The 11,501-nt window shown below is 34.0% G+C and overlaps 1 protein-coding gene and 1 long non-coding RNA gene across 13 annotated transcripts in view; one reads left to right on the forward strand and one right to left on the reverse strand.

Annotated features, from left to right (window-relative positions):
- Positions 1-7,811, forward strand: part of LOC128249792 (uncharacterized) — a 32,124-nt gene extending 24,313 nt beyond the window's left edge. For 7 of the 8 annotated variants that reach the window (XR_008265890.1, XR_008265891.1, XR_008265893.1 and 4 more), the window contains 2 exons: positions 48-144; positions 1,681-6,655. This is a non-coding gene — a long non-coding RNA (uncharacterized LOC128249792). The other variant, XR_008265896.1, reaches the window with a different exon arrangement.
- On the reverse strand, positions 4,532-10,983 carry LOC106870880 (uncharacterized). 5 transcript variants are annotated; one of them, XR_008265881.1, is made up of 5 exons: positions 10,810-10,980; positions 8,884-8,950; positions 6,917-7,005; positions 5,198-5,400; positions 4,532-4,595 (listed from the first exon to the last, which is right to left on the reverse strand). XR_008265881.1 is itself a non-coding variant. In XM_052974282.1 (4 exons), the coding sequence occupies exons 1-4, from the start codon at positions 10,961-10,963 to the stop codon at positions 5,291-5,293; spliced, it is 453 nt and encodes a 150-aa protein (XP_052830242.1). In that variant the 5' UTR covers positions 10,964-10,980; the 3' UTR covers positions 5,179-5,290. The 5 variants fall into 5 exon arrangements, 1 of the variants encoding a protein (XP_052830242.1); XR_001409594.2 differs by having other exon boundaries at positions 8,884-9,055; positions 10,810-10,979; XR_008265880.1 differs by lacking the exon at positions 6,917-7,005 and having other exon boundaries at positions 8,884-9,055; positions 10,810-10,983.
- Positions 10,984-11,501: the final 518 nt, after the last annotated feature.

Raw genomic sequence — 11,501 nt, forward strand, 5'->3', positions numbered from 1 at the left:
ATATATATATATATATAAGTATATTTGTCTCATCTATCGTTTCACAGCTGGTGTTGCTTTCTTTACTGCTTTGTAACTGTGTTGTTCACGTAAAAGTGACCAGGAAGACAATACTAGGCTGACAACAATAGGCTGAAAACAGAGGTAAGTTAAGAGGATTTTTGTCGTCTAAACATTTAAAGGAGAGGATCAAACAAGGCCGTACGCCAATGAGTGAGACGAATAAGAGATAAAATATATGAAGATATGAAAATGTTAATGCTGTCCATCGTTCAATGACTGAAGAGACCCTCATAAATAACTAACTTCTCCAGAAATCGAATTATGTTCAATTGTTTGCTGCAAATAAAATGGAATATCGATCGATAATTGCATGATCGTAGTAACGATAATTGAACTAATTAAGTTCATCACCGAGATTTTTAACACCCTTAGAAACAGACACATGTATGTATACACATATACATATACATTACTATATTGGTGTTATATATGCATGAGTGCATGTGTGCGTAATAAAGTATAATTACATGCAGAGAATATTTATGTTCTTAATTAAATTGTTAGTCAGAAGTGTTTCGTTTATCAATATTATCAGATAAATATAAACAGGTTTTAGATAATTATTAAATATAAATTTAATAGTAGGAAAAATTGGTTTGATGTTAGACAGACATAGGGGCGTGCGTGTCCGTTTGTTTATTTGTGTCTAACTTCATGACAAAAGTTTTGTTTTTTTAAATTTATAAGCTATGTGTTAACCAGTTTTCCCCCGACATAATTCGTTATTAATTTTCCGAACTTGAAAAAAATAGATTGCTTGTAACAAATAGTTAAGAATGTAAAAAAGCAGATAAACATTAATCAGCGGCTTATTAATTGTGTGGTTTGTTTTTCTTACTTAAAGTTAATCTATTTTGAGTCTGATCACTCTTTCAATGCTTCGCTTCCATCAATGCCAAGAGTTTTTAATAAAATATCTCAACATGCAAGAACGAAAATATATTTATCAACTCAAATTTTGAAAATTCAACGAAGGAGATGTAGCTCCAATATCTAACATAGTGTACATAGTATCAAGAAGCGGCTATATTGCTGAGTACATGAAACAAAGCAAAAACAGACATTGATAAAAAATTAAATAGCTATCTCACAGACCGAAGTTTATTAAAATAGATAAATGGTTCCACAAAAAAACAGATTTTATGCTAAAACGAGTTCTTAAGAGAGATTCTCATACCTTTTTAACTTTTGGAGAACTGCAGTAACTAAAGGCGATAAGCAGCCAATCAATATAGAACGTGTAACATTGTCTTAATTTCAGATTCTAGCAGTAATTCATTTAAAACTAATTTAAAGGAAATATTGTATACCTATTCAACACCCAAGATTCAGAAATTATTGATAATTTGAATTTAGATGAAGAACATTTCCAAGACATTACGACAGAAATATAAATTATTTACATTACTTACATCTTGACATTATTTACATTATTTACATTTGTCCTCATCTTGTTTGTTATTAACACACAGTTTCGGCTGATATAACATCCAACCTTCGTCAGATGTCTTAGGGAAATTTCGAACTTGCATTCTCATACCTAATTTATTCTTCGATGTTGTTATTATTATTATTATTATTATTGTTGTTATTATTATTATTATTATTATTATTCAGGTCACTGCCTGGAATCGAACTCGGAATCTTAGGTTTAGTAGCCCGCACTCTTAACTACTACGCCATATGCGCGTACATAATTCCTCATCTCTTAAATATAGAACAGAAATATAAATGTTTAACAATGAAATGGTTGAATGCTTGAAGCTAACAGCTATACTTTCGCATAAACGAACACTACGTTTATATTGCAATAATACTCTACACTAATACAATTAATATTGTTAAATCAAAACCTCAATTAGAAAACTGAGATACAGATACATATCAAGTACACATAAGATTCTCTTCGTAAATTCTGATCGTAAAGTGATAAAAAGAAATTGCGAAATTTCGAAAACTGCGAAGACAATGTATGAATCGCAAAATACTTCATTTGATATAATCATGGCTGTTAACGGCACTTCATAATCTACTTTAATTTATAACCGCGTTAATATTGCCGCTCTCAAACAGAGCTAGCATGATGGATTTTAATAAACAGTTTTATCTTACGGGAAACAATTATTCTGCTGTACTGATGTCAATATCGATATCAATGGTAAACTTTCTTATGAACACATAAGGCTTTACCACATTCTACAGACTTAAAACGTGAAATCTGTTATAAAAAAAGCCGAATTTTTCTACAAGAACATCGAAATATGTACCATGACAGTATCTGACAATCGAACGCGAAATGTTCCCCTTGAAAAACACACGGTAGTGTTCTCTTTTCTTTTTTTCTTTTTTTTTTTTGAAGTTGATTTATCGATTTGTATCAATACATTACACCTTTTGAAACAGGGATAATTGCAAGAAATACGTAACCCAATTCATTGTATAAAAAGACCGCCGATTGTCATTCTCCCATTCAATTGTTAACAATGAAATTCGTTAACGTAATAATAAGATTTACATCCAAGTAAAAAGTAGATGGAAATGAACTTTGTCATGTTTGCGTAATACTAAACCTATGTATAATGGAAATATTGAGGCGCGAAAGTTAACCGAAAATGAAAGAAAGAAAGAAAAACAAGTCAATACACAAAATGATTCGTAACCAAATTCTTCAGCCTTAACGGAAACGTATTCAACAACACACATCAAAGAAACAATTCATTTAAAAGAACGATCATCACTGATGACGGATTTGTCGTAGCACGGAAAAGCATTTTAATCACTTCTATCGCCTGCTACGGAACTTCTGAATGTAGCTCATGTGATACAACAAGTTGTTGAAGTAAGTTCATATATCTGCGTGTTTATTTGCGTCTGTGCGTATCTGTGTCTCTGCGAGAATATGTGTGTGTGTGTGTGTGTGTGTGCGTGTGCGTGCTGCTCTAAATATCGGTGCTTAACAATTACTTGATTGTTGCATTCGTCCATCCAATATATTGGTAAAAAACATTTCCTTACTACTGTATTTATCAATTTTCGTTGATCAGTGCAAACTGTATTACAGAATGCTATAATAAGATTTTGATGAGGACTTGAAGGAAATAATTTTTGCATAGTACCTTAAATGTTACATCCCTATTCTCTTTAATCTGTCTAATTCGATAAAAGTTAGGTGGCAGACGATTAACATCATGAGGAATGTGTACAGGAATAGGTTAAATGAGTTATGTCAGACGAAGAAACTAGTAAACTATCACATTTACTTCTTAATATACAGCTTTGTGGCCATTACACTGCGTAACATTCTTTTAAAGCCTTTTGTTTTTGGTCAGTAATTTTTATTTCTTATTTGCATGTATCTGGAAATCAAAGGAAATGACTACTCTTCCATTCAAACTTTGCTTATGTCACTTGGGCATCAAAAGTTTGAAACTGACCAATTTTCCATTAGATTTTAGACAGATACAGCGCTTGAGTTGCTGAAGCAGAAATATCGTTAAAGCAAATATACTGCTCAATATTACAGATTTGCCTGTCCATCGCTTGACCTTAACCACATGAGCAGGTCCGTTTAGGACTGACAGTATGTGGGTCTTTGATACTGAGCAGGAGTAGTGTTGAAGCATCTAGCCATGTATTGAGAGGGATAATTTGGAGTTCAATGAATGTAAGAAAAGAGAAAAAATAGATTTGGAGGAAATATTAGCCATTTTCATTAATTTTAGAAGTAAGCAAAATGGAAATAAGAACTGCTTCCAAAAGACAAAAAAACATGTTGCATAGTATTAGCTATACAAGAAAAAAAGAAAGAAATGTGAAATCTTGTAATCAAACTACATGCATGATGATGTTACCTTGAATGTCATGAGCAGGAAAATACATAATATTTTCCACTATTATGGCTATAATTTGTTATTATTATCTGTCCCGTAAAACCGCATTCAACCAGAAGCTTACATATATTTTACATCAAAAGGAAGTTTCTAAAGTCCATCTAGGTTTCTTGTGATGTTTGTTTCTTTTAATCATTGAAATGCAACAATGCTGACGCCATTACGAAAGGTTAAGTCGAACAAACGGATCCTAGTAACCGTTATTTCTTTTTATATTCTTTTATATTTTACATTGGCCACTGTGCCGAACTTTCCGTTACATGTATGTAAGCAAACCAAAACTAGTTGCGAATTTACTAAGAATACAAACCCAAGAATACACAAATATACAGACACAAACACTCATACGCACATAGACACATGCACACACGCACATATATATGTATACCATTCTTCTAGTATATGTTACCCAAATTACTCGGCAACTTGTGTTGGTTTCTTTTCATCCACATAACGTAGCATAAATACCACAGAATAATTAATTGGATCGATATGTTGGACGAAATCCCTCAAGACGGTGGCGTCGCATGGCGACTGTCTACAAGCTGGAACAAATAAAAGATAAGAAAACGCAAATATAGCCACATATACTTTTACTTCAGTATGTTTTCCGAAAGTATGTCTCATTGTTTGAAATGTGATCTAGAAAAGAAATAGAAGCATCCGTATGTTAAAAATAAATATTGAAGGAAATTTTATGTTAAATTTAAAAAATTCTCCTTACCGAAGTGTTGTGTGTATTGACATGACAACGGTAATATTATTTTCTACTCTAAAAACAAAAGCGAAACTTTGGGGGAAGGGGCCAGGCGATTAGATTGACCCCAGTATGCAACCGGTACTTAATTTATCGACCCGGAATGGATGAATGGCAGAGTCGGAATTTGAGCTCAGACCAAAAAAATGCCTCCGAGGTCGACTTTGCATTTCATCCTTTCGAGGTCGATAAACGAAGTAACAGCTGCGTGGTGCGGTCGATCTAATCGACTGGTTCACTTTCCCAAAAATTTCGAAGCTTGTGTTTAGAGTAGAAAAGAATATTTACGTATGCTCAGCGTAGGCAGGTCAGTACTTAGGCACCGAACAATAGCGACAAGGTTATGTTGTTATTCTGTTATCATGTAGATATTTCATTCCTGTTACAGTGATATGCTTATGATATTTTATAGATACCAATGAATTATTATGTAGATATCAACACCGCTATAAGTGTGATGTAGATTTGTTCGAATTATATTCCTTACCTTATTGAGATCTTCACGCCTCTGTCACATCGAGACCAATGAAGAATGTAAATCTATTTAGCGCTATAAATAAATAAATGTGTTTCTCTTCTATTACAACAAGAACGATATAATAAGTATCAGTAAGACATTTTGTGAAATGGTATTACTGGATGCAAAATATATTTCTCGTTCAGTCTTGAATTTGATGGACATTTCTATACCTGAAATAGTGAAAATAAATTTCGATCATATATTACTTTAATATGTACAGTTTCATATAATAAACTGTCCAAGATAAACTTTCATTCGAAGTGTATATTCCACTAGTTTCCATTTATAATATGAGTATCAATGTGGTTTCTTTTTTCTTTTTTACATCAACTAAAATGACTTGTATTAAATGGTATTTAGTTATCTATAAATCAACAAATATGGACTGTGGTTTATATAAACTTAGAATATATAAAAACCTAGAGAGAAGAAAACAATCTTCATTACCCAATCCGATATTTAATTTAGATAATATTAATTACTGATTCTCGCATAGGAACAAGGGTAGAATTTTTAGAGGAGATGCACCGCAAATTATATCGATGTGAGCCATTCAACGATACTTTATTTTATTGTCTCGGAGAGCATAGAAGTAAAAAAAAACTGAACACTTGGAGATTTGGAATTTAAATTCAAAATGTGAAAAAAGGAACTAACGAACATAGGGGCAGGAATGGCTGTGTGGTAAGAAGTTTGCTTCCCAACCTCATAGCCAGAGTTCTTTCCCACTGTGTGGCACCTTGGTCTATCGTCTTCTACTACAGCCTCGGACCGACCAAGCCTTGCGAGTGGATTTGGTAGATAGAAAATAAAAGGTCCGGCATAAGTCAATGTACGCATGTGTGTGTATATGTTGTTTGTGTGTGTGTGTTTGTGTGTGTGTGTGTGTGTGTGTGTGTGTGTGTGTGTGTGTGTGTGTGTGTGTGTGTGTGTGTGTGTGTGTGTGTGTGTGTGTTTGTGCCACTGTTATCCACCGCCACTTCTTGACAAGCGGTATTGTTTACGTCACTGTGACCTTGTCTTTCGGTAAAAGACACCGATGAAGTAAGCACCAGGCTTTAAAAATGTATTAGTACTTGAAGCAATTCGTTCGACTAAAATTCATTAAAGTGCAGCTCCAGCAGGGCAACCATCTAATGACTACAACAATTAGAAGTTAAAAGGTAAAAAGATCGTCAAATACCAATTTTTCTGCTAATCTGTCACTCTTGATTTTAAAAAAATTGTAGACGGTTTTTATATTTGCTAAAAGTACAATGTCGTCTTCATTTTCGTGTCTGGTTTTCAAGATTCATTATGCGAATTCGTGAGTGGAAACCAATTTTGTTGTGTCTAGGAAGGGTCATTATATCAATATTCTTAACACACGCATTAATTTCCTTTAAAAAAATTATAATCAATGTAATTTATATTTCTCTTTAAATCAACTAGACTGACTTGTATGAAATCGTAAATAGTCATCAACCAATGGTACGGACATCGGTTTATACAAAAGTAGAATATAAAGAACCATAAAACAGCGGGAGCGGGGATCTCTTCAGTGCGTGTATTAACAATATTAGCATAATGACTCTCCCTATACACAACGAAAATTGTTATGCTGATTTGAATAAAACATGAAAAGTTAATATATTTATCATCAAAAATACATTTTTTAAAACCCTCAAATAATTTAAAATATCTTACAACGGCACGCTCTCATATAGATATTTTTGAAACGAATACTGCATTCATCGGATATTTTTTCAAAACATTTGTAATTTGCAAGCATCCGTCTGGATAAGAATAAAGAGAATGCACATTGGAAAATATCTTTCTACAAAAACAGCATTTTTTCATTATTTAAGAATTTTATATTTCGGAGTCAAATCATTCCGGTGTCCAGGTGGGTCTCCTAATTAGGGCTTTCGTAAATATCTAACATGAAGACCGTAATAATTTTAAAGAATGACTTAGTTAAGCGAAACTAAACGAAATCATTACTATATTAGAAATTTAAAAAAAAAAAAAAATTTTACATTTTACCAACCTTTTAGTTCTCAGATTATTTTGTCAAATATACTGCATTTGTGTGTTTGTGTGTGTGTGTATATGTGTGTGTACCACTTGTTGAAAACTGGTCTTGTTTAGGTCTTTAGTAACCTTGTCGTTCACAAAAGAACCGATGAATAAGCACAAGGCATTTTAGAATGACATTGTAATGTAGTTGGGAAAGTCCAGTTTTATTTGCTTTCATCATGAAACAGGTAGAATATTTTTCCCGGACATGGCCGGTTTAAATACTAAAGGTTTATGTAAAATGTATGACAGAATTATTTGGACACTGGGTAAATTAATGCGATACGTGTATCGTTGGGTGGTCGATTTAGGATCTGTTTTTTATCTTCCAGAGACAGGTAAAAACAGATATGACATCGGTAGAATATGACCTCATCTTGCAACGATGCAGAACAAACAATTTCTGTTTCTTTGGCTACAGTGGCTTCAATGACTGCTAACCACTGAATTGTTTTCGATGCAGTATTGTTATTAATTAGACTACCCGTAACTCATTGGGTCACTAACGGTTCAAGTTATAAAACAATGAAACTGACTTTAAAATTACATTGAAATAAAAGTTAATTTTATGATCATTCAGTTAAATATTTCAATTCGTTAGTGTTATTACAGATCTAGCTTACAGGTTCATGTTTAATGTTTTATTGATTATTTACAGCATCTAATAGAAACAGAACTTCCGGGATAAACTTTAACTCCAGTAATAGCATTTATTTATGGCATATGTGCGGACTTCTACAAAAATGCAAAAGGAATTTTTATATGACGTAAACATGAAATTAATGGAAACAATTTTCACAGTAAAGATGATTTGCCAACATACATGGCAGCCCTGGTTTAGGACGAATGTTGCTGTAATTTAGCCTCAGGAGACATCGTCTCCAGTTGGCTATACGGCACGATCTGTGTCCTTATATTTTCGAACAAGGGAATCTACCACTCCTAATCTCCCACGTATAGTCAGCTGGAGACGATGTCTCTCGGGGATAAATTACAGCAACATTCATCTTAAACCAGGACTGCCATGCTATGTTGGCAAATAATCTTTACTTCAAAGTACTGTTGCTGAATATCTCTCGTTGTGAGATTTACAAATAGTAATTTTCTAATTTTCACAGTATTGTATATTCGGATTTCAGAGTTGTGTTTCTTTCGGAGTATATTCAAATTACGCACCGTTTGGGTTAGTTATTAAAGTAACCCCACAACCACCAAGAAATCGTGTACCTCAGGAATCCGTGGTCCGATTTACGCCAAACTTGTTTTATTCCGTTTGTATTCACATTTCAGGGGTTCATTTCTTTCAGAGTATTTTCCCATTATGCACCGCTTTGGCTGTATTGAATGACAGAGAAGCATGCAAGCACGCAAGAGCGGAAGCACGCAAGCGCGGAAGCACGCAAGCGCGGAAGCACGCAAGCGCGGAAGCACGCAAGCGCGGAAGCACGCAAGCGCGGAAGCACGCAAGCGCGGAAGCACGCACGATAAGAAGCAAGAAATCAGAGTTTTAGTAGTATATAGATACTTATAAAAAGATCAAATATATGTTAGATGCAGTAACAGTATTAAAAGCTATAAGAAGGGTATATATATACCTGCAGAAGTACATGTCTGGTGCACGTAGAGGATACATTTTAATGGCATGTGGGCACCGGACGCTGGCTTTATCAAAACAAATGTGTAGCGTTGTAACACCTACAAATTTCACATTTTCTTTTTGAGTTATTCAATAGTGATACACTACTGAAATAATTTTCCGTATATTACCTAAATTTAAAACATTTTAAACGTACCTAATTGTCCATTGTTAATGAGACACAATATGTAAATGATGAATATTACTTTGCAAATAAAAATTTCCGTATAAGCAATAAGAAGTAGGAAGGAATTTAATAAGTACTTAAGACACGATGTATTTAGAGTTTTTGCTACAGGAGGGTGGGCTAAAAATTTCATAGGCTGCTCAAGATATTTTCATGGAATGCGACTAAATAAGATATTTTTTTCGCAATATAGTCAACCTTGCAGTCCATACACTTCTTCTAGAGGTCTTGCAGCGTTCGGATCGTATTGGTGAAGAAGATTATATCCTGTTGTGAAAAACTTCATCAACGGCAGATGTGACTGCGATGCTCGTTCCCAGTCAAGGATAGTTTTCCATGTTGGGGAACAAATGATCGTCAAATGGAGCCAAATCAGAAGAATAGGTTAGATGATCAACAATTTCAAAATCAGTTACGGACATCAACCATGGAAATCAAGGACTTTTGTGTTAGAGCATTATCCTCATGAAAGAAGACATCTTTCGTCAGTTTTCTTGGCAATTGATTTTGATAGTGTTTTAGTAACTTCTTCAGCAGGTTGACATTGTATTTCCGTTGATGTCAATAAACACAACACCTATTGCATCCCAAAAATATACGGCTATTATCTTCCCTGCAGATGAGATCAGCTTGATTATGTCTACGTATATCTTGTAACAGGTGAAGAGAACTGCTCTGCTGCTGAAAACCTTGTAATACAGACTACGCTTATATTGGAGTTGGTGAATATATATAGAGAGAGAGAAAGCTCTAACCATCAGTAAACACTGTGATAAAAATAGAAACACACACACAGACACGCATACACACAGTACACGCACACAAACATACACACACACACACACATATGTAGAGAGAGAGAGAGAGAGAGAGAGAGAGAGAGAGACAGACAGACAGAGACAGAGAAATTTATTTGCTTCACTCTTTCAAGTTCTCTTGTAATGATTAGATAACGACTGATGACATACATCTGAGACCTTTAGAATCTGGTGAACAGAAACCTAGAACGAGGGACAGGGTGGTAAATGTAGAACTTAGAACGAGAGAGACAGAGAGAGGTAGCGAATGTAAGAGTAAATAAAATTAGAGAAAGAATATAGATAGAGAAAGGCCGTGCCAGAGACAATCGCAGATGAGAAGTAGGCTGGGAGTAATCTAGAAAACGAAAGAACTTCAAAGAGAAACAAATGAGTGGACATTTTATTGTTACATAGTTTTGTGCTAGAAACGATCTGGTCGACCATACCTATGATAAAAGGTATTCCAAATGTAACTGTCAGACAGTAGCTTGTCGGTATACGTAAATCAATGATTATAAACTTCCTGGTTATAATAGTTTTATTTCCGTTCATTTTTCATCTTTTCATCAAATAGTTTTATCATCAAAGACGTTAAAACCGTGATCATCTTACTGATATGGGGAGTTACATTAAGCTATAGATCATTGGGGAGTAAAGGAGAAACAGAGAGAGAGAGAGAGAGAGAGAGAGAGAGAGAGAGAGAGAGAGAGAGAGAGAGAGAGAGAGAGAGAGAGAGAGATGGAGAGATGGAGAGAAAGGGAGAGAGAGAATTGAGAGGTGTAAACATAGAGAAGAATTAAGATAAATGTAGGGGAAAAAACGCACGCTAAAACATCTATTCATACGAAACACAAAAGGCTTGTGAACATAAACATGCGTTGTTCACAGAAATACTTACCAACAATGAAAGCAGAGATAACAATAAAACATTTCATTGTGACTAATCGTGTTAATTCGAAAGTCAGATCATATAATGGCCTCACATATATAAACGTGGCGTGTAAAATTGTATATATCAGGTAACGAAAATTTGCGCATTCTGAAACACACATATATATATATATATTGACTATTTATGACGTAGTATGCAAGAATATGAAGGCTTTGTTGTTGTTTTGTAATTATTGTTATTTTTAAAGAATAAATTTCAAATATGTTGTAAATATGAAATTTGACCAATTACAATTAGACGATCATTTCTCTGATGCATTACGATTTGAGGCGGTAATAATTGCGTATATCTCATGCATGTGCCTCAATATTTAATTGGTATATAATGCAAGTGAAGTTATATTTGTACGCAAAGCCAATGAGAGTTGTTTCATATCTATAAATCAACATTATACACCTTCATACACTTTTTGGAATGACATACAAGTGATCGCAGTCACATTCACCCATAGATTCACGGGCATACGACTCTATACATACATAGGTATCTGTATATGTATGTGTGCGTGTGCCCGTAGGTGTGTATATATATATATATATATATTATAAGGTTTTTAACTTTTAAATTTTCATATTCAAAAGAGACAGAGACTTCAAATTCGATATATCGATTTATTCTGGAAAATTATTATATATATA

The sequence above is a fragment of the Octopus bimaculoides genome, chromosome 18 (assembly GCF_001194135.2).
Source record: "Octopus bimaculoides isolate UCB-OBI-ISO-001 chromosome 18, ASM119413v2, whole genome shotgun sequence".
Classification (NCBI taxonomy): Eukaryota; Metazoa; Mollusca; class Cephalopoda; order Octopoda; family Octopodidae; genus Octopus; species Octopus bimaculoides.